Source organism: Tympanuchus pallidicinctus, unplaced genomic scaffold (assembly GCF_026119805.1).
Source record: "Tympanuchus pallidicinctus isolate F22 unplaced genomic scaffold, pur_lepc_1.0 scaffold4, whole genome shotgun sequence".
Taxonomy (NCBI): Eukaryota; Metazoa; Chordata; class Aves; order Galliformes; family Phasianidae; genus Tympanuchus; species Tympanuchus pallidicinctus.
In genome coordinates, this window is record NW_026294758.1 from 24027448 (window position 1) to 24051203 (window position 23756).

The window sequence follows — 23756 nt, forward strand, 5'->3', positions numbered from 1 at the left end:
ATGACAGTTGTATTTTCCATGATATGAATACACATATAGTTCCTCAATGTTGTTTTTTGTTTTTTTTAAAAAAAGTTTTTTTTTTTACCAAAAGTAAATAATACAAAAGAATCATTCACCTCTGGCAGAAAGACTCATGCCAAACCAAGAAGACAAGAGGGGAAGGAAAGGGAAGGAGGGGAAACCAAATGGAGGGAGGGAGGGAAGGAGAGTGGAATGGAGCTGGAAGCAATCTTCAACGATTGTAAAGTCCAGTTCCTTGAGCATTTCAAAGAGAACTGAAAGTTAAAGCGTGCTATTAAGAGGGTTGCCCAAATGCCTCGGGAGCACAGACTAAATACAACGCTACAGCTTTGGGCATTGCTTACTACAATGGTGTATCAACCACTTTGCTAGGAAGCCTGTTCCAGTTGTTAACCAGCCTAACAGTAAAGATGCTTTTCCTGATAATCAGTCTGAACCTCAAGCTGTGCAGCTGGGTTTTCTTGCTGCACATCCACTCATTGATTCTCAGGGAGAGGAGACCAGCACCTCCCTCCCTGCTTCCTCTCTTCAGGAAGTTGTAGAGAGAAAGGAGGTCACCTCTTGGCCTTCTCTTCTCCAGACTAGACAAATTAAGTGTCCTCGGCCTCTCCTCACAGGACATGGCTTCCAGCCCTGTTGCCAGCTTTCCTGCCCCCCTCCAGAACACATTCACACACCTGAACGTCCTTTTTATATTATGGAGCTCAGAACTGCATACAGATTTTGATACTGCATGAATGCTGAATGTAGTAGGATAATCCTCCCCTTTTAGTCAGCTTGGTTATGCAGTGATTAATGCCTTCAATTAATGCCTTCATGCAGTTTGCCCTGTTGGCTGCTGAGCACAATTCTGGCTCATGCTGTGCCTGCTTCCACCAGTACCCCCAGGTCTCTTTCTGCTGAGCTCTTCCACAGTCATCCATCTCCCAGTCTGTACCTGTGTCAGGCATTTTTCTGTCCTTCTAGGGAGTCAGCAGCACTTTCCAGTTCAATATCAGCCCTAGAATATAGGGCTGATATATAGAATAATATAATATATAGAATAATAAAATATAATACAGAATATAGAATATAGAATAAATCAGTCCCTTGGAGATGTAGGCACAAGTTCTGTTTACCTTTTGATTCTGCTGTTCTGCCAGTCATCATTCTGAACTGCACAGACCTATTTAATCTCAAAATTGGACAGTATATTCCAAAAGTGTCAAAGAGGAGTGTCAGAGAATCAGTGTCAAAGGACTACAGGAAGATTATAACCACCACCTTCCTTTCAGCCCCCAAGTGACCTTGCTGCAGAAAGAGATGAAATTACTAAGGACTTACTCTTGGTTATCCTGCATTGACTATGCTTGACAATAATTTTATTTGTCAAATGTTTTTCAGTATCCACCAGAAAAATCTTCTCTGTTATTTTTCCAGGGACTGCATAAGACAAACAGGTCTGCAGTTTCCTAGACAATTTCTGCACATTTTGTAGCTGGCTATAATGTCGGCTATCTTCCAGTTTCCAGGGACCTCCCTCGACTCCCACAGGCTGTACTAAATTGTCGAGAGGAGTACAGCTAAAATGCCTGCTAATTCCTTCAGCATCTTGGGGTATATCTCATTAAGCCCAATGCATATACAAATGTTAAGCTGTTGCAGCTGTTCCTTTACAATTTTGGTGATCACAAACTGAAATTCATTGCTCCCCAAGTCATGCTCCTGCACTTCAGAGGACCGGACCCCTAAAGATCTATCATTAGTATTAAAAACTGAGGTTAAAAAAACATTAAATACCTCAATATTTTTCTCTCCCTTACTGTTAGGTGAGTATCTGCATCAAGTGCAATGTTTTTCTTTGACCTTCTCTTTCTGTTGACATACATGAAAAAGCCTTTTTTGTTGTCTGACACAACAGTGGCCATTGTCGCCTCAAGCTAGGGTTTGGCTTTCTTGTCTCTTCCCTTCAGATGGGAATGGTGGCTCTGTACTCTCCCTTTGAATCCTGACCTTGCCTCCAGATGTCATAAATTTTCTTTCTCTGCTTTAGTTCCAAGAAGAGCTTCCTGTTCATCCACTCTGATCTTCTGTCCTGCTTGCCTGACTTGCAACACAACGGGATTGTCTGCTTCTGGCTGTAAAAAGGTAGTTTTGAAGAAGTGAGCAGCTCTCATGGACCCCTAAACCTTCTAGAGCAGATTCCAAAGGGATGCTGCAAACTGACTCCCTTAGAAACTCACACTACTCTTGCTACCCTCAGATGGTGTTATACAATCCTTTGGCGTAACCCTTGTTCATAAGAGATTTCCCCTTTCCCATAGATTCTATCCTCTCAAACAGTCTTACTAGGTTACAGGCCCAGAAATATTTCCCCCATCAAGATAGATAAGTCCCATCAGGCCACCCTTCATTTTAAAGGCTCTACCATGGCTGTAAAACCCAAAATTCTGGTGAAGTCACCAGTCACCAGAGCTAGACATAGCGTAGGACAACTGAGGAAAATATTACCTGTGCTACCGAGTCCTTCAGCTGTCTTCACAGAACTGCTAAATATCTGTTAAGTGACCTCAGGCTTCCTGTTGCTACATTATTGGAAACACTTGAAAGAGGAGTAGGCAGTTCTCCACAGACTACATTACATGCAAAAGTTTATTAGAAACATATCTGATTTGCGCCACATGGAGGAAGCAACCTTCTCTGTGAAGAGGGTGTGGTCTACAGATAGGAACCTCCATTCCCTTCAAGAGGGACAAGAGTCAATTTTCTTCAGGGTAGCTGGTATGGTGATGTGTTTTGTACTTAGGATGGAAATAAGGTTGATTACACACCAGTGTTTTAGTTGATGCTGAGCAGCGCTTACACTGATTCTTTTATGCTTGTCATGTTGTTCTGCCAGTGTGAAGGCTGAGGAGGCTCAGGAAGTTTAGAAGGGACACAGGCAGAACAACTGACCAAACCTGCCCAAATAAATATTGCATACCATATGATGTTACGCTCAGCAATAGGAATGGGGCAATTAGCTGCAGATGTTGCTCAGGTTGAGCACTGGTGACCTAGGGGTTAGCAACTCTGTTGTGCTTCACTTGTATGTTGATTTTTCTTTTTTTTTTTTTCTTTCTTTTTTTTTTTTGCTTGTTTAATTTCTTTAATTATTATTAATTATTATTATTAATCTGTCCTTTAGTCAGCTTTCAAGTTCTTGCACTTTTTTTTAAATCCTCCCCCCATCACACTTGAGTGAGTGAAGGGCTGTGTGTTGCTTAGCTGCCTGCCAAGTTCAACCACAACATCCATGCTAATCATGAATTATCAGGACCTACAAATTCTGCCTGTCCTTCTTGTTAGCAAAAGTGGAAATGCACGGAGGACAGTCAGGATATAAAAGTTACTGTGTCTAACCAAATACACCTAGATTTTTATACTTCTGTGTTTTTGCAGAAGAATCTGCCAAATCCTTCTGTAGTAAAGCTATTCTTTGAGAGTTACTGGACAAACAAGTAGGAGACTAAAAAATTGTAGGCAAACACCAAATATTTCAAAGAATAAAAAAAAACCCAAAAAACTACCCTAACAAACTATTCTATTCTTATTTCTCAAGATAAAAGAAGTACTTAAAATGAAAGCATGGCATGGGCTACATGCATTATTGACCTAGTCACCAAGTTGGGCTTCATCCTTTCTGTGTAGGTGTGAAAGATTCCCTACTCCACATTAGTATGTCTTTCGCTAAGATCAGTGGACAACTTGAACTGTAAAATTAGTTTTTATTATTCTACTGTATTTTTATGAGTTTTATTATCATATTTGGGATTGTGTTGACAAACACAGGATAACTCCATCAGCCTCATATAACTTCATGTTTAAAACACATTTTGTTTTCATTGGATTTCATATGATTATTTAAGATTATCACACAAGAATGTATGTATTTGAATGATGAAATATTAAGTAGATGACTGAAAAGTTACTCAGCTTTTTTGTTTGTTTGTTTGTTTGGACCTACACAATTCTCAGTGTCATTAGAAGAAAATCTGCTTTCAGATATACATGGCTAGAACAAAGACATTTTAATAAGGTATAATTTTCCAGTGGATTTCACTGAGAATATTTATTTTCTAATTTTTTGTCAAAGTCAACTTTAGCTGCAGCTCAACAATTAATCTATGTATTCACTTTCTAAGTATTCTTACCATTCCTTTTGACTTGTTGCTGATCACTTGCATATGTCAATTGTTCTTTTTATAAAAACCAAACATCTGCTTTCAATTTTATTTTTGTATCTAAAGTTTTATGTAAGCATTAACCAATTCATTGGAAATTGAGTTCACATATAAATGTGGACTAACAAAGCTGCTACAGAGTTACATTTTCATTAATCTTTCTGTTATGGGCTTACTGGGAAAGCTCAGAAAACCACGACACAACTAGTAAAAAAATATTTTTTCATCAGAAGTATTCAATGTAATTAATTGTAAATCCACACCTCTGTTCTTGTGCAAGCAATCTAGATTTTGGCATCTGGACATATACCACATACACCCCATACACCTCACAATCCCCAGACCCATAACTCTGCAAATTATGTCAGTGACAGTGTAGCTCTGAAAATTGTTCTGTCTGCAAATGATCGTGAGATTTTACCAGAGACAAGTGAATATGAAACATGTAGATATCAGAATTGAGACAGGCGCACTAAAATAAGCAACTTTGAATGCAAATTGCCAGCTTCTTTAAAGGTACTTTGTTGCTCATCAGTGGTGAACATTTGTGAATATATTTGTTTTCCTATGTTCTAAGATCAGTAAAAATCTACAGTAGTTATGTTAAATATACTTCATATCTACTGAAATGATAATCTATGGGCAAGTATATTTAATTGCTGTTTAGAGAACAAAACAGGTAGGACTTGCTTTGTACCTTGAGAAATAGTTTTTGTTTCTGCACTATTGCTGTTTTTTTTTTCACAAGAGCAAGTAGACCAGCGATACTAGATAAAAAAAAGAAGGAAATGATTAAGTGGTTTCAGAAGAGTTCATAAAATTTTTTTTAAAGACTTAACATGTGGAAAGAATGGAAGATTTATGACTGGTCTAGACGCTGACTATTTAATTCCCACTTCTGAGAAAGTTAAGAATGAGTAAGGCATATGCCTCTGAGAACACACTAGCTACATTCAAATCTTTTGAGGACCTTTTAAGTGAGACATTTATTTAAATGTTTGTCTTCAAATATTTGTGCAGTTCTGCTCTCGCTATCCAAGAAGTCAACTATCTTTAGTGTGCTTCGTTGCAATCAGCAGGGCTAGGCTCTTAAAGAAAGTCAAGAAGAGAAAATGAATCTTTATTAAATATTATTTAATTTCTTTGGTAAATGATCATTCTACTCTAGATTAGACATATTAAGCAATCTGGCTTCATGATGAAACAGGAATCAACCCATATGCCCCTGCACATTTTGTAATTGAGGCAGCTCAGTGGATCCCAAGAACAGCTGGCTATCTTTTCTTGAAGTTGTGTGGTAAGGTTCCTAATTTCAATGTAGGTTGTTCGTATCCTATGTAACATTGAATTTCTTGAATAAATGTTGTGGTTCAAATAACAGTCTGCCCTTTGCTATTGAATCTGATTTGGTTTAGTCTTCATTTCTATTGCTCTTAAATATTTACTACAGTACTTACAGAGAAATGTGATGTCTTCTCTATGGACATCCAAATGCCATTATTACTCTGAGTACAAGATGATTGAAGTCTCATCGTGATTTGTTTTTCCAAATTTATTTGAATGAATGAGTGTCTTTAATCTTCTGAAATTTCAAAATGTAGCCTTTAGCATTTTTCACCAGATTCACATACCAGCAATTTAGTTTTTATGTCCCTATAGGATGATCATTCTACATCCTTTCTCTTCTTCAGCTCCACAGAAATTCAAAGCCAGAAATATATTTTTCACAATGAGAACCAAATGCAGCAGGAGTCAAAACCTGGCTTATACAGCTAATTTTGGAAAAAAAATTCTAGCCCTACTCGTAAAAGCAAGAGTGAGCTTCCATCTCTTCTGTTTGAGAAGTCTGAGTTGTCTGCTGCAAGGCAACCCTGTTTTGTAAGATCAGTAACAAACATTCTCAAATTTGATAGTGCAGAAAAAACATTGCTTCTGAATCTTCACAGAAGTGTTACACATTATTATTCCTGTTTGTCATATCTAGGAGCTGTGTTCCTGTGTGTGGTTAGAAGGTGTTATGTTTTTTTGTTGATGATATATCTTTTCTCTAGTCTGGGTCCTATCTGGACAGTGATAAATTCAGTAAGGGATCTTATTATCTCATTAAAATTCACTGACGAAATATGTAGAGCTAGATCCGATATATTTAAGATAAGAACATCTTGGGGCATCTGCTTTCCTCTTTCCTTCCAATTAGCCTAATTATTATGACACTATAAAGACTCCTGCATAACAGAAAATTGTAAACATTTTCTTAATTTATAAACAGTTCTTATTTAATTCTAAGTTATGCATATCAATACACGTCACTATTACTATAACTATTCTTTTCCAAAGTTTTTGTCAAAATTAAAAGCTTTCCTAATAGGAAAAAAAGAAGGAAAAACTTAAGCACACCATCAGTTTAAAAGTAAATTACAGTGACACCGTAAACAAATATTAGGTTTGCTGTCCACATACTTACTTGTGACCCATCTCATGGGCAATGGTAAAAGCAAGATTCAGACCATTGTCCTCTGCAATAATACATTTTCGTTTTTCACTGCACATTCCACTCAGATATGCTATACCTAGGAAACATAATCACCATATTCAATTATTTTAATTATTAATAAACATCTATATTAAGGCATTACAACCTGAAGCAGGTCTGAAATCTCACTGTGGTCAGAGCAATCGAATTATATATACAGGTAATTGAAAAACAAACAGATAGCTTTTGAGTTACAACAGCTGATGATAGCACAAAAATAAATAAAATGTATTAAAAAAATCACAAACAACAGCAGGATTAGCTGACAGTAATACAACCTGATTGTATAGACTGCAGTGTGCAGAAAATGTTTTGTTTACAAGCATTACTTTAATAAAACATGACAGAAAACAAATATGGATATTGATGTGTAAAATAGAGAAAAACATGAACTGGTATTTTCTCTAACAGATTATGAAGTAAGGATGCAAAACACAGAACATCGCACCTAAATTATCACTGTTAAGTATCAACATAATGTAGAATGTTCACTTAGAACTGCAAAATAATCAGATGCCGAAGAACTAGTAAAATTCATACACACTTAAAGTTTATGTATTTATTTATTGTACTAACATGTAAGTTTTCAAGAAGTAGAAGTCTAAAACAGTATTTTGAATATATGTTCTATTTCTAAAAACTACAGTCTATAATTTTAAAAGCTTGATCAACATGAAGCTTAATTTGTGTAATACGTAATGGCCATTTTTCTCAGGCCATAAATACATTTAGTGGGAACTCACTGTCATTTTCATTGCTTGAAGTTTCAGGGAAAAGAATCAAAATCCTGTTTCAAGTGTTTGGCCTGCTTCTTGGGAACATCCTTGTGATGGAATGGTGCCTCCACGATTAACGTGTTGCTGGGTGTTTGTACATAAACATCAAGCTTGAAATGTTTGACAGTGTTTGAAATTTAGTCATAATTAGTATTCTAAGTTAATAAAATGAAAGTAATTCTTCTTATAATCCAAGTAATTAAATTAATTAGTATCTAAACACTGCCCTTCATCCACAATGTGAAATCCAAGTAGTGCCTCCAACACAAATCTTGCAGTGGTGTTCTCAGTTGAGCTGACTAGAGGTTTTTGGACAAAGTGCTCCTATGACAAAAGTGCTGTTGAGGTTTGGCCAAAACAATCACAAATTAGCTTTGAATGCAGCAGAATAGTTCAGTTTTTACTATATCTTTCCAAAGAAAGTAGAAAAAATGAAATAGGGGTAAAAGAAATTTCGTCTGCAAAAAATAGCAAAACATGATCAAAGGGAAAAAAAAAAAAAAAAAAGTTCTTCCAGCAATGTCTCATGCTAAGTATAGATATAATTTCTATTATATCTACTGAAAGTAATGGAAGTAGTAACACTAATTTGTAATGCAGTATTTTGAGTGCTGTGCTCCAGCAGCTGAAACAAAAACAAGAGATAATTCCAAGACCATCTTGTGCCTCATAGCCACACAATTATGTTTTCTTTCAAGTTTTAATTAGCAAGCAGAAAAAGAACTGTTTTTAATGTTACAGCAAACAGAAAAAGAACTGTTTTTAATGTTACAGCTCTAAGTAGTAGAGATGATAACATGTGAAGAAGCATATAGCAGGGCTCTAACTTCAGCCAACACCAATTAAAACAAAATTGTAAAATTATTATCCTTAAACAAAATCCAGTGCTTGATATTAAATAGTTGTGACCATTCTTGTTACTACAATGCATCCTGTTGAGAAACACATTTCTCACTGATAATAGTTATATTCAGCTGGATAAAACTTATTTGTTGGAATATGAGAGCTATTCCAAAAGTAATGCCTCCTATTTGATAATGTTGGCCCACAACATCAGAGTTGGATGATGGTGGTATGGCAGTAGAGGCTGAACTTTCTCACCAGTATCCCATTACATTTTGATGCTATGTGACAGATGACAGCAGAGGGACACTGACAACTTTGCATCTGACATGAAAGTCTGGATAAAGCAAAGGTGTGTCACTGAATTCCTCCATGTGGAAAAAATGGCACCCACTGACATTCATCGACATTTGATGAACATTTATGGAGAACAAACAGTGAATGTGAAAGCAGTGATGTGCTGGGTGGTGCATTTCAGCAGTGATGACAGCTACAGTGGTTCACTTCCTTCTGTGCAGAATTTACTAGCACGGAATGCAGGCTTTTGTTATCACTGGTGAAAACTCAGATCAAATAGTATTGACTACTTTGAATATTTTTTTTGTGGCTAAGAAATTAATCAGTGTTATTGTGCTCTTTGTATCGGTTGTAATTTCCATTACAATAAATACAAGGCATTGCTTTCAGAGCACCTTATATATATGTGAAGAGAATTCCCAAATAAAAATCTGTTTGATGCTCACCAGTTCTCAAAGAACAATATACATTGCAATATTTTTTCTGCAGAAGCAGTAGTATGTTCTAATAAGCGTTTTCAACAATACCAAAAATATATGACCAAGACAGTTTACATATATGACAATCTTTGAAAGAAAGTGATTACTTTTAGATGCAACATATGAAATAGAAGACCTGCATTTCATTTAGACTGAATTAGATTTTAGATCCTAGAAATTTCCAAAACCATCAAGTGCAAGGCGTGTTTTACGACTTTGCCCTTCTAAGAGACATCAGCTTTATACACGAAAGCCCCATCAAACAGCAGCTACTAGATGTAAATCAGTGAAACAGTAACTGTGAACTGGTTTCATGTCTTGTTGCTGGTTAACAATTGCAAGTGCAGAAAGAAAGAAACCGACTTCAGCAAGTAGCTGATCTTGTTTATTTGTCTCTAGGTAAAAGAAAGAATTTCTTCTTTAAATATATGAATGTTCACTGTAGCTTCCCGTGGCTTATTAACACAGCTGGAAATGCTCCAAGGTTAAATACACAAGGAAAAAAAAGAAAAAGAAGAAGAAGAAATAAAGAACAATTGCTCCTTTGTCAAGATTAAACTACTCCCAGTGAACTCCAAGGCTCAAAGGACAGCACAGTTTCAAGTTAAAACATTCAGTATTCAAAAAGCATTGGCTAAAAAGCCAACATCATCTCACTCACAATTTAAGGAAAGAAACTGTTGTCTACCCATTAAGAAAGCTGTTCTCTGCAGTAGAAAAAAGTACTGCCTGGAGACACACCATATATAAAATATCAAAGTTACCTCAGTGTAAGTAATTCTGTATTTATTTTTCATGCTAATTCAGAATATACAGAATATCTATTAAGAAAATAAGCTTTGCTGTTGTGCCCTAGAAGAATTATATAAGTGACTGTGTTTTCTTTTCAAATGTGTAAAGATGTGAATAAAACAAATGTTGCTTCAAAGAACTGCCACACAAATCACATTACTAAGTATCTAAACAAATTCATCGATTCATGTACTCATTCATGGATTGCTGGAGCAGAAATTCATAGCCTATAAAAAAGCCTACTGTTAGTGTTACCCAAAGGAATGAAAGTAGCATAGTAAAAAAAAACATAATCATTTTAAGAAATAAGCAGACAAATACAAACATTGCTCTTTCTTACAGCAGTCATACAACATGCAAACATGACTTATTTATGTCCACATTTGCAGTGATGCATTTTTAAAGGGAAGAGAATTATTTCTATTTCCAGCTGTAAAGTGATTCAGTGAATTTAGTATACTAAAAGTCTAAATGTTTCATATTTCTTATTTATATATCCTTCATTCTAAACTTCCTTGGTTTCACAACACATTCAAGTTGCTTGTTTCTTGCCATTGGATACATGCTCCTTTCAAGTCCCTTTTCTCGTAATTGCTCAAAATAAAACTGATCGTAAATTCTGTTGAAAGAGAAAGATATCTTTCCATGTACTACCAGTTAACTCCATTGATATCACCTGTACATACTCTCGTGCTACTTTACAGCTCTTCTGTTTTGGAAACTGTAATTTTCTGCCCATCATTTTTTTTTTTTCCTCCAAATTTTAAGTCATTAACAATTCATTAAAAATATAGAACAAAGCTCACATAAAAAATTCTCTGTATTAAGGGAAGAACGATAGGGAATCATCCCTTCATACTTTCTTTTACTGATTGAGTTCAAATTCTACCTGAATTTCCAGTCTATATAGATTCAAAATTTTATAAAATACAAATACATACATTGTTTCCAACCCTTGAAAATACAAGCTGAAAGGACTGAAAAAGGCATATATTTGAATAGAACAATGTATTTTTAAAAAGTTGTATTTCAATTTGAAAGCCTTTTATACAGAATGAGTATGTAGTATTCTGAGGAATTTAGAGATAGTATGTTCCTTGCCATGATAGCTATCAACCAATGAAAGCTGTCATATTTGACCAAGATGAAATGCAGCTAAATCGAATAGACTCCTTTATCTTCTTCATTGTCACCTTGGTAAAATACCAGAGATAACAATTACGATTGAATACACACTAAACGTATTTACAAGCAATTGAATCATAGCCACTCAGTTGGAAAAGACCTTAAAAATCATCAAGTCCAATCACAACCCAACCATACTACCCTACCTAACAACACTCCCCTAAATCATGTCCCTGAGCACCACATCCAAACAGTTTTTAAACACATCCAGGGATGGTGACTCAACCATCTCCCTGGAGAGCCTATTCCAGTGCTTAATAACCCTCTCTATAAGAAGGTTTTCCTGATATCCAACCTAAACTTACCCTGGCAAAACTTGAGGCCATTTCCCCTTGTCGTGTCACCTGTCATCTGTGAGAAGAGACCAACCCTGCTCTCTCTGCAATCACCTTTCAGGTATTGGAAGAGAACAAGAAGGTCTGCTGTCAGACTCCGTTTCCCCAGATTGAACAGCCCCAATTCCTTCAGTGTCTTCTCATAGGCCATATTCTCCAAACCCTTCACAAGCCTTGTAGCCCTTCTTTGGACCTGCTCCAGCAGCTCAATGTCCTTTCTCTATTGAGGTGCCCCAAACTGAACACAGTACTCAAGGTGAGGCCTCACCAATGCCGAGTACAGGGGCAGGATGACTTCTCTAGTCCTGCTCACCACACCATTTCTGATACAAGCCAGGATGCCATTGGCCTTCTTGGCCACGTAGGCACACTGCTGGCTCACATTCCCATCAGTACACCAAGGTCCTTTTCTGTCACGCAGCTTTCCAGCCACTCTTCCCCAAGCCTGTAGGGTTGCCTGGGATTGCTGTGACCAAAATGCAGGACCCAACACTTAGCCCTATTGAAACTCATACAGTTAACACTGGCCCATTGATCCAGTCTATCCAGGTCCCTCTAGTGCCTTTCTCCCCTCAGACAGATCAACACTCCCTCCCAACTTGGCGTTGTCTACAAACTTATTGAGGGTGCATTCAATCCCCTCACCAAGATCATTAATAAGGATGTTAAATAGAAGTGGCCCAAGTACCAAGCCTTGGGGGACACCACTCATGATTGGTCACCCACTGGATTTAAATCCACTGACCATAATTCCTTGGGCCCAGCCATCCAGCCTGTTTTTCACCCAGCAGAGCCCATTCAAACTGTGGGCAGCCAGCTTCTCCACAAGAATGTTTTGGAGGACAGTGTCAAAGGCTTTACTGAAGTCCATTTGGACTACATCGACAATCTTACCTTCATCCACTAAGCAAGTCACTTTGTCATAGAACAAAATCAGGTTTGTCAAACAAACCATTTTTACCGTTTGTAAACCCATGCTGACTGGGCCTGATCCCCTTGCTGATCTTTAATTGATCAATGATGGCTCTCAAGATTATCCATTCCATAACCTTCCTGGGCACTGAGGTGTGACTGATACTACTGCAGCTACAAAGATCATCTTTCCAGCCCTTTCTGAAGATGGGCATCACATTTGCCAGTCTCCAGTCTTCTGGGACATCCCCAGTTAGCCAGGATTGCTGATGAATGATGGAGAGTGGTTTGGCAACCACACCCAGCAACTCCCTCAGCACTCTAGGGTGCAATCCATCTGGCCCCATGGGCCTGTGAGCATCCAGCTTTCAGAGCAGGTGCAAAACTATCTCATTATGGCTCATGCATGGACTATTCTGTTTCCCATCCCTATCTACCAGTGCAGGGGGCTTTGTGCCCAGGGAGTAATAATTCTTACTATTAAAAACTGAGGCAAAGAAGGCATTAAGTACCTCAGCCTTATGCTGATTCTTAGTTCATCAAGTTGCCCTCGCATTCAAAAAGGGATGGAGATTCTTCCTAGCCTTCCTCCTGCTGCTGATGTATTTATAGAAATATTTACTGTTGTTCTTGAATTTAGTGGCCAAGTTCAGTTCTAGCTGGGCTTTAGCTTTTCTAATTTTCTCCCTGCACAGCTTCACTACGTACCGTACTACGTCAGTACTGAACAGAAATATGAATAAGAATAACTCTTAGCCCTTCTGAAAGTGCCATGGAGCAATACACTGCACAGGGCAAGACTTTAGTTTGAATTATCAACAATGCGCAAATTTAGTAATACATAGATATTGTATTATCAATACATAGATATGTATTATGTATATCTGCAATACATAGATAATGTCATGCTTTAATTACATTTGGCTTTTGATTCAAACACAAACATTTCTCATTTGAACTGGAAAATCAATTGGACTGTAAATATAAATAACAGTATTTATCTGGACTTGATACTAAAAAATGTTTTTGTTTTTGTTTTTTGCAGGTCAGATGCTTTTCTTAAGAAAAAAATTTCCACGAAGTTGACACTTAAAAATATTAATTAGCTCTGAACAGAGACACAAATATTGAAACTTGCAGGCAAAAAAGAGTGCTGTCATTCATCAGTGAATCAGCAGCCCTTAAACATGGCAGCAATCACACCAACTCATTCAACAGGCAGGAATCTCAAATGCAAACAGAGAAAGTCTATAAATCCATTATTTTTACAGTGAGAGACAGTGATGATAACTATATCTATACACTTGTGTGTGTGTGCATGTGCGTGTATATTTATACTGATGCAAGATATTAGAAGAAACAACAGCATCAAAATAAATCAACTTCTGCTGCATTTTGTACAAATATAACTTAAGTTTTAATCACCTGTTTTGTTTGTTTATAACTTAGGCAAACCTTAGAAAAAGCAATATTTCCAGAAAAATACTGTCAATACCTATCAGATATGTGATTTCATGCTTCACAGTAGTCCACAAAGCCTACTTAAGCAAACTTCTGCACAGCCTGTGGAAAGCATATACCTAACAGGTATAAGTAAATTCTAATGCATACAGTTTTAAGACCTTAGATATTGAATCTTCTTAACAGTCCATACATGTTTAACATGTCATTATACAGATGGCAGAACTGCTGGAACTTACTTGTTATCTTCTAAAATGCAAACACAAAGAAAACATAACTACTAATTCTTAAGATGAGTAGCTAACCCACCGCCATTCCTCAAAGGTCTTATTGAGATAAAATTGTGCTCAACAGCGGTCAATAACAAATACTTACGAAGGTAATACATAAACAAGACAAGTAAGTTAGCTTTCCAAATTCCCAGCTCTCCCAGGCCTTTGAAGATACATCCTATAGGGACTCCTTAAGCTAATGGCTGCATGCAATGTTCTCTTTAACAGCCTGCAAAGCAGCCAGCAAAGCACTTACTCTCTGAACTTGGTTGTTCCCTCTTAATCTGTGTTAGAGTTTTGGTCCAAAACATGCCATGGCAAGTAGCTCCAATACATAATTACATATTATATTTTTCTCTTTATAAATACTTCATCGGACATATTCTATGTCAAATGCAGCGAACTATTATTTTTTTTTCTAAGACATCTGTGCCTTCATAGATCTCTGCCAGGTTTCTCAACGACAAACTGAGAAGTTTTAGGATATTTAGCCTTTCTGCAAGTGGATGCAAACAACATCTTTTTTATTTTTTTTGTCCCATAGTCCTCTGCAAAGCTTAACTACTCCTGTTTTACTACATTCTTTGTGGTAGCAGTGGAACACAGATTTAAAAAGGAACAACATTATGTTTTCCTAAGGTTCTCTATTCTTTCTTACTCAGTTCTATCAGTCATCCTACACAACTGCATAGTGAGCTGACATTTCCTAAGAGATAATTCTCTGATCCCTTTCCTGAGTTGTACTAAAGTTCTCATGTACAGTCCAGACAGCTTATTTAGAGAAATCCATGGACCACCAGGAACTCACACTCATGACCCCACTAACAGGATGCTATGACAGGTGCAAAAAATCAGGCAAGGAAGGCAAATAATCAGCATGATTGTGCAAGCATCTCCTCATGGAACTGAAAAGCATGAAAGAAGTTCACAAGCAGTGGAAGAAGGAACACACGCCTTGGAAACAATACACGAATTCTGCCTGGGGTTGCAGGAATGGGATTAGGAAAGCCATTGCATGGCCAGAACTGAAACTTCCATAGGTATGCTGGATGAAAAAAGAGAATCAAAGAAAATGAAATCCTGAGCAAGATAAGTCAGGTGATCTATTAATGATTGACATGAAAAAAAACACCTGAGGTATTCAGCAACTCTTCCGCTTCAGTTTTCACTGAAGTCTTCACAAATCTCTGCTATCCCTAAAGACCAAGACAGGGCCAAATTGAATGAAATACAATCCACTGTAGGAGACTCATAGAATCACAGAATGGCTTAGATTGGAAGGAACCACAAATTTCATTCAGTTCTAACACCTGTGCATGGGAAGGGTAGCTACTCACTTGATCAGGTTACCCGTGTCCCCATCTAGCCTAGCTTTGAATACCTACAGTGATGGGGAATCCACAGATTCTCCAGGGTCACTACGCCAGTGCCTCACAACCCTCTGAGTAAAGTGTTTCTTTCTAACATCTAATCTAAATTTCCCCTTTTTTATTTTAAGCCATTCCCCTCCTGCTATCACTATATGCCATTTCAAAAGCCCTCCCTTCTACTTATAAGCTCTTCTCAAGTACTGAAGGGTCACAATGAGGTCACCTTAAAGCCTTCTCTTCTCCAAGCTAAACAAGCTCAACTCCTTCAGTGTGTCAGAAGAGACATTCCAAAGAGAGCACACCCCCTGTGATAAATGAGAAAGGAGAACTGGCTGTAGCAGACACAGAGAAAAATGAGCTACTCAACCAGTTCTTTGCCTCAAACTTCATTAGCAGCCAGCATTCTCATTTTTCTCACATCCCTGAAACTCAGAGCCCTGAACCTCCATGTAGAAACCAGGAAAGCAAAATCCCCTCGCTATAAGAACAGATCAAGTCCAAGACTGCATCATGAGACTAAATGGGTAAAAGTATATAGGACTGGATGATATGCATCTCAGGGTCCTGAAAGAACTGGCTCATGCAGTTGCCAAGCCATTCTCCACCATATCTGAAAAGTCATGGCTGTCAAGCAAAGTCCCCAGTGACTAGAAAATGGGAAACATCACTTCCATTTTCAAGAAAAAGGAAGAGTCAGAGAACTAAAGGCTATTGAGACCCACAACGGTGCCTGGGAAGATCATGGAATAGATTCTCATAGAAAACATTCTGGGGCACGTGAGGGGTGAGTGGGTGATCTGAGACAGTCTGATACAATCATCACGGCTTCACAAAGGGTGGATCAAGTCTGATCAATCTGATGGCCTTCTACGATGGAGTGATAATATCAGTGGACAAAAGGAGGACAACTGGTATGATTTACCTGACTTTTCCAAGGTTTTCAACACGGTCTTGCACTACAATCTCTAAATTGGATAAATATGGGTTCAAAGGGTCGACTATTCAGTAGATAAGGAATTTGTTGGGAAGTCTGCAGCCAGAAGTTTATAGCAAACAGCTTTATGTCAAGGTGGAGGCCATTGAGGAGTGGTGCTCCGAGAAGTCTGCCCTGAGATCAGTACTTTTTAATGAGATCAGTACTTTTTAATGTCAGTAACACAAATGATGGGATTGCGTACACTCTTAGCAAGTTTGCCGATGACTCTGAGTTTTGCAGTTGATGCAATGGAAGGAAGGGATCCCGTTCAGAGGGGCCTTGACAAACCTAATGAGGTTCAAAAAGTCTGAGTGAAAGATGTTGTACATATATCAGGACAATCCCAGGCATGAGTAAGTCTGGGAGAAGAACTCTGTGAAAACAGTCCAGCAGAGAAGTATTTAGGAGTCCTGGTAGAGGAAAAATTTGATGAGCCAGCAGTGTGTGCTTGCAGCCCAGAAGGCCAATGGTATCCTGGGCTGCACCAAAAAAAAGAGTGGGCAGCAGGATGAGAAAGATGATTGTCCCTCTCTCTTCTGCCCTTGTGAGGCCAATCTGGAATACTGAGTCCAGGTCTGGGGTCCCCAACACAGGGAAGATGTGGCTTGTCAAGAGTGTCCAGAGGAGGACCACCAAGATGATCATAGGAGCAGTTCTCCTGTGAGTACAGAATGAGAGAACTTGGCTTGCTCAGTCTGGAGAAGGTCCTGAGGAGATCTCATTATGGCCTTCCTGTATTTAAAGGGAGTTTACAAAAGGGAAGGAAACCTACTTTTTACATGACTAGATACAGATAAAACAAGGGAGAATGGTTTTACAGAGATTTAGATTAGATGTTCGGGAAACTTTTTCATTGAAAGAATGGTGAGGTGCTGGAACAGGCTGACCAGAGAAGTTGTAGATACCTCATTCCTGAAGGCATTCAAGACCAGACTTAACAGAGCCCCGGGCAGCCTGATCTAGTGCTTGATGTAGCTGTTGGCAATTGCGCCCACGGCAGGGGGTTTGGAAATAGACTGTCTTTGAGATCACTTCCAATTGAAGCCATTCTATGATTCTTTCCTCATAAGAGGTTTTCCAACCTTCATCATCTTCATGGCCTTTCTCTGGACCTTTTTCTAGCTTTCCTCATCCCATCTCTGCACATCCAGAAGGCATACTTGTATTCTTCCCTGGATACACATCCCTGCTACCTCTGACTATACTTTTCTTTCTTAGGCTGACCAGTAGATCCTTGCTCAGCCATGCCAATTTTCTGCCTCCAATATTTGATTTTTTATTCTGGGGAATTGAGAGCTCTCATGCTGCCAGAAAGATGTCCTTAAAGTGCTGCCAGGACTATTTTGTTCCTCTGTTTCTTAGGATTGTTTCCCAGGAGAACTCAACCAGTAATTCCTTAGACAAGCCAAAGTTTGGTCTTCTGAAGTTCCGGGTACCAACTCTGCTCTTTGCCAGGCCCATATTCATGGTCATGAACTCAACCAGGGCTTGGACACTACAGCCCAGACTGTCTCCAATCTTAAATTCCTTAATGATCTCCTCTTCAGACTGGTGAGCACCAGTAACACTTCATCTTTTGTTGATTTGTCTAACAGCCAGACCAGGAATTTATCCTCAGCAGATTCCAAGATTCTCCTAGATTGTTTGCAGCCCACTATGTTGCTTTCCAGCTGATATAAAGGTGGTTGAAATTTCCATCACGATGAGAACCCATGGCCTCTTGAAGCAAAAAGACTTCATAAACAGTTCTCCTCTCCTTGATAAAGTGGCCAGTGGTAGACCTTAACCACCATGTCTATTACTGATGTAATTTTAAACCTCAAGCTCTCCAACTCTTCACAACCTACCCACTTCTTAACATACAAGAAAACAACTTCACCCCTTTTGCCCTGCCTTCTAAAGAGCTTGTCACCCTCAATCATAGTATTTCCATCATGTGATTCATCCCACCATGTTCCCATGATAGCAATTCTGTTTCTAACTGCATCATCTCCTTCTGCTTATTTCCCATGCTGTATGCATTGGTGTAGAGACACTTCACCTGGACTATCAACCACAGTTTCTTCATAGAGGAGCCCTCCCAGATTCTTCTGGGATGAATCTGGTGTTTTTTCCCGCTGCTTCCTAAAGTGACAATGTGCTCTTCTGTGTCACCGAGCAGTACATCCAGTTCCCTCATGAAATCTAGTTTAATGCTTTGGCTATCAGCCCAGACAGCATGCTGCCCAGGACACTCTTGCTCCTCCTGTCTCTTAAAGCTGTGTTCAAGATCATAGTACCCAAAACCCTGAGCATGACATTACCCACACATGCGTTCATTTAGTGATTTGTTCTCCTGCCTAGGTACCAGCCTCCAACCTGGAGGCTGGAGGAAAAAACTGCCTGCACTCCTGATTCATTCAACATCTTCTCTAGGGACTTGAAGTCTTTTTTAATATTTTGTAATTTCTTTGTTGCAGCCTCCTGTGACCAAGCTTGAAAGATCAGAAGTGGAAAGTAGATTTTTAGCTTTATCACATCTGGTAGCTTCTTCTTGATGTCCTTAGTTTGGTATTCAGCAGGCAGCAAACCACTCTAGACAGATTATCTAATTGGCAAATAGGTGCCACAGTGCCCTCAGCACAAAGTCCTCAATTACAAAGACCCTTTGTCTTTTTTTGGCAACCCTGGATCTGACACAGGTCCTTCACTGGATCATCTGAACATGGTTGTCTCTTCCTGGTTTTGTACCCTTATCCGCATCCTCTTCTCTTTCTATCTGAAGAGCTTTGTATCTCTTTGTTGGTTAGAGGGACCTCAGGAGCAAGGAGGAAGCTCCTCCTTCTTCTCTTAGCAGAGATAAGGGTCCATTCACCCACATCCTGAATGTTTTTGCTGTCTTCTCAAGGTTGGAAGCTTACTTAACTTTTTCCTCTTGAAATCTGAGGAATCTGAATATATAGGAGTCCACAGGAATTGATGACGTGCATCCCAGGGTATTGATGGAGGTTGAAACTACAAAACCACTTTCCACTACATTTGAGAAGTCATGGCAGTAATGTCAAGTCTCTAATGACTGAAAAAAAAAAGAGGGTATCACAGGTATTTTTTACCCTTTTAAGAAGAGTAAAAATTAAGACCCTGGAGACTATAGCTCTACTTCAGCCCCCAGCAAGATCATGAAGCAAATCCTGCTAGAAACCATGTTCAAACATATGGAGGCCAACTGAGTGATTAGAGACACACAACACAGCTTTGCCAAAGGCAAATCATGCCAAATCCATCTGATGGCCTGCAATGACAGGGATTACATTAGGGAATAAGAGAAGGAAACAATAATTCTCTGCAAACCTTTTTACACAATGTCCCTTAATATTCTTGTGTCTGAACTGAAAAGATATGGATTCAGCAGATGTTGTACAAAGTTGGATAAGAAATCTGTTGGATTGCTACATCCAAAGGTTTATAGTGAATGGCCCAATGTTCAAAAGGAAACCAACCATAAGAGGCATCTATTAAGGCTCTGCATGAGAGCCAGTATTATTCAGGACCTTCATTAATTATATAGATGATGGACTGGAATTCAAGTTTTAGACAGCAAGCTGAGTGTCTAATGTTTTTGATTCACCCAGAGAGACCTGGACAGGCTGAAAATACAGGCCCAAGTGAACCTCATGAAGTACAACAAGCACAAGTGAAAGGTACTCCACATCAGTCAGAGTATCCCCAATATCAATACAAACCAGACATCAGTTTGATTTAGAGCAGCACTGCAGAAAAGGATTTGAGGACACTGGTAAAATAAATAAGCCAACAGTATGCTCTTGCAGCCCAAAAAGCAAATTGTATCCTGTGCTGCATAAAAAGATTTACCAGCAGGTTAAAGGTAGTGACTGTCTCCCTCTCTTACATCTTCATGAGATCCTACTAGGAGATCTTACCACAGCTTTTCAGTATTTAAAAGGATCTTACATGATCCTTACATCTTACAGGATATACAATGAAAAACTGTTTACCAAAGGCTGTAATGAGAGGACTAGGGATAATGGTATCAAATTGAAAGACACTAGATTTAGATTAGGTCTACATATTTTTTACAGCAGTGGTGGCTAGGCACCAGTGCAGGTCGCCCAAAAAGGCTGTGGATGCTCCATCCTTAGAAGCATTCAAGCAAAATGGACGAGGATTTGGGCAGCCTGATCTAGGCTAGGGAGCAAGCTGGCTGGATTGATTACCAGAGCTCTGAACTAGATTTGATGGAGTAAGGGAGAGGAGTTCGTTGTGACAGGGAAGGGCATGGTAATGCTGCCTTTTTAGTAAACTGTGGGGAAAAGCCTCTCAGTTGTCCAACTGAATCCTCTGAGGATTCCTCAGAGAAGATAATACTGCCAGTAACCCAGCTTAAACCTTCTTTCATTTCTCTAGAGATACCTGCACCCTCTGCTTCTCTAAAGTGGCTGTATACCAATGCTTACAGCATGGGAAATAAACAGGAAGAATTAGAGATTTATGTGCAGTCAGAGGGCCATGATCTCACTGTGATAACAGAGACATGGTGGAACAACTCATATGGCTGGAATGCTGTCACAGATGGCTATATCCTCTTTAGAAAAGACAGGTTGGTAAGGCAAGGCGGTGGAACTGCTCTTTATGTGAGAAAGCAACTAGAATGTTCCACTTGGAGGGGAATGATGAACAAGTGGAGAGCTTTTGGCTAAGAATTAAGGGGTGAAATAACATAGGTGAAACTTCTGTGGGTGTGTACTACAGGCCAGCTGATTTTTATTAACAAGGACAGGTCAGGGATGTGATGGCTGGGGGAAGCTTGGGATGTAGATCATAAGATGGTAGAATTCAAGATCTTGTGTGGAAGAAGTAAAGCAGTAACTAGAATTACTGCCCTGGACTTCAGGAGAGTCAACTTTTTCAAAGATCTCCTTGGACGTATCCCATGAGCTAGAGTGTTAGAAAGTAAAGTGGCCCATGAGAGCTGATTGGTGCTTAAACATCACTTATTCTAATCTCAAGATAGGTGCATCCGTAAGAGTCAAAAATTGGGAAATGGTGGCAAGAGGCCTGCATGGATGAGTAAGGAACTCATGGATAAACTAAAAGGAAAGAAAAATGTCCATGAAATGTGGAGAAAGGGCCTGTCCACTTAGGGAGAATGTAGAAACGTTGTCAGAACATACAGGGATGCAATAAGGAAGGCTAAGGCCCACCTGGAGTTAAACCTTGCAAAGGAGGTAAAGGATAACAAGATAAGGTTTTTTAAAGTATGTCAACAGCAAAAGGAAGACTAAGGAAACTGTGTGTCCCCTACTAAATAACGTGGGAGCCTTGGTAACATGGGACTCCGAGAAGGCAAAGATTCTATATAATTTTTCTTCAGCACTTAATGCTAAGACTAGCCCTCAGAAATCCCAGACCCTGAAATTAACAGAGTCTGAGTAAAGGAAGACTGGATGACTTTCCATTGGTCAAGGAGGAGCTGGTTAGAGAGCACATAGCCAAAATCAACACACACAAATCTACAGGCCCTGATGGTATGCATCCACATGTGCTGAGAAAACTGGCAGAGGTGATTACTGAACCATACTCTGTCATCTTTGAAAGGTCCTGGCAAATGGGAGAGATGCCTGAAAACAGGAGGATAACCAATGCCACTCCAGTCTACAAAAAGGCAAGAGGGAAGATCTATGAAACCAGCCTCATCTCCATCCCTGGAAAGGTGATGGAACAACTTCTGGTTGTCACCTCCAAATAACTGGAATAGAAAAAAGGTAAAAGGAATAGTTAACACGGATTCACCAAGGGGAAATTATGCCTGACCAACCTGATAGCCTTCTGTGATGTCATCACAGGCTGGGTAGATGTAGGGAAAGCAGTGAATGTTGTGTACCTTGACTTCAGCAAGGCATTTGACACTGTCTCCAACTGCGTTCTTGTTATTAAGCTTAGAAAATGTGGGATAGATGAGCAGACAGTGAAGTGGATTGAGAACTGGCTGACTGGCAGAGCTCAGAGGGTTGTCATCAGAGGCACAGAGTCTGGTTGGAGTAGTTATACCTCCAGAACCAGAAGGCAGCACTGGGTCTGGTCTTGTTCAACAACTTCATCCATGATCTGGATGAAGGGATAGAGTCAACCCAGGTTTGCTGATGGTACAAAGCTGTGCTGCCGTTCAATGAGACCTGGACAAACTGGAGAGTTGGGCAAGAGGGAACATGATGAAGTTTAAGAAGAGCAAGTGTAGAGTGTTGCACCTGGGGAGTAACAACTGCATGCATCAGTACACGTTAGGGGATGACCTGCTGGAGGGCAGCTTTGCAGAGAAGGACCTGGAGGTCCTGATGGACAAGAGGTTGGCCATGAGCCAGAGGTGTGTACTTGTGGCCAAGAAGGCCAGCTGTATCCTGGGGGCCATTAAAAAGAGCGTAGCTGGCAGATTGAAGGAAGTTATCCTCCCTCTCTACTCTGTCCTAGTGAGACCACATTTAGAGTACTGTGTCCAGGTCTGGGATCCGTAGTTCAAAAGGACAGGTATCTCCTAGAAGGAGTCCAGCAGAGGGCCACAAAGATGATCAAGGGCCTGGAACATATCCCATGTGAGGATAGGCTGAGTAACCTAAGTCTGTTCAGCCTGGAAAAAAGAAGAACTGAGGGGGGATTTCATAAACGTTTATAAATATCTAAAGGAAAGTGGGAGGCAAATGGGTGAGGCCAGGCTCTTTTTGGTGATGTGCAGCAATAGGAAAAGGAGTAATGGCCTAAAACTTGAACAAAAGATGTTCTGTACTAGCATGTGGAAGAACATCTTTATGGTAAGGGTGACAGAGCGCTGGAATAGGTTTCACAGAATGGTTGTGGAGTCTCCTTCCATGGCGATATTCAAGAACCATCTGCATGCTATCTGTGTGACCTAAAGTGGGGTACCTTGTTTCATAGGGGGTTTGGACTTAATCTCTTGAAGTCCCTTCCGACTCCTGCAATTCTGTGATTCTGTAAGGTCCCTCCTCCTGGTACAACCCCCTCCTGGCAGGGACTTATACTAATTGATCCGTAAAGATCCGTTCCAACCCAAACTATTCTATGATTCTAAGATTTTCACATGTATATGTAAAGTCCTTAGTTTTTTCTTACTAAGCTTTACTTTTTAGTAGCAATATTTGACTTAGTTTGCTCTTCCTCTGCTATTCCAGTGTCATAACAAACTTCTACAGTTCTTTCAGTCAGCTTTATATTGGAATATCTGGATAGAACAATTCAAATTATCCAAAAAGATTTTCAATCCATACTATTCAAAAAATCTTATGACAC

At 39.3% G+C, this 23756-nt stretch overlaps 1 protein-coding gene across 1 annotated transcript in view; it reads right to left on the reverse strand.

Moving 5' to 3' along the window:
* ADAMTS19 (ADAM metallopeptidase with thrombospondin type 1 motif 19) overlaps positions 1-23756 on the reverse strand; it is a 158228-nt gene that overhangs the window by 66095 nt on the left and 68377 nt on the right. The window contains exon 8 of the mRNA XM_052700979.1: positions 6691-6796. Within this exon, the coding sequence (XP_052556939.1) occupies positions 6691-6796 (106 nt within the window). The remainder of the gene's footprint in view (positions 1-6690; positions 6797-23756) is intronic.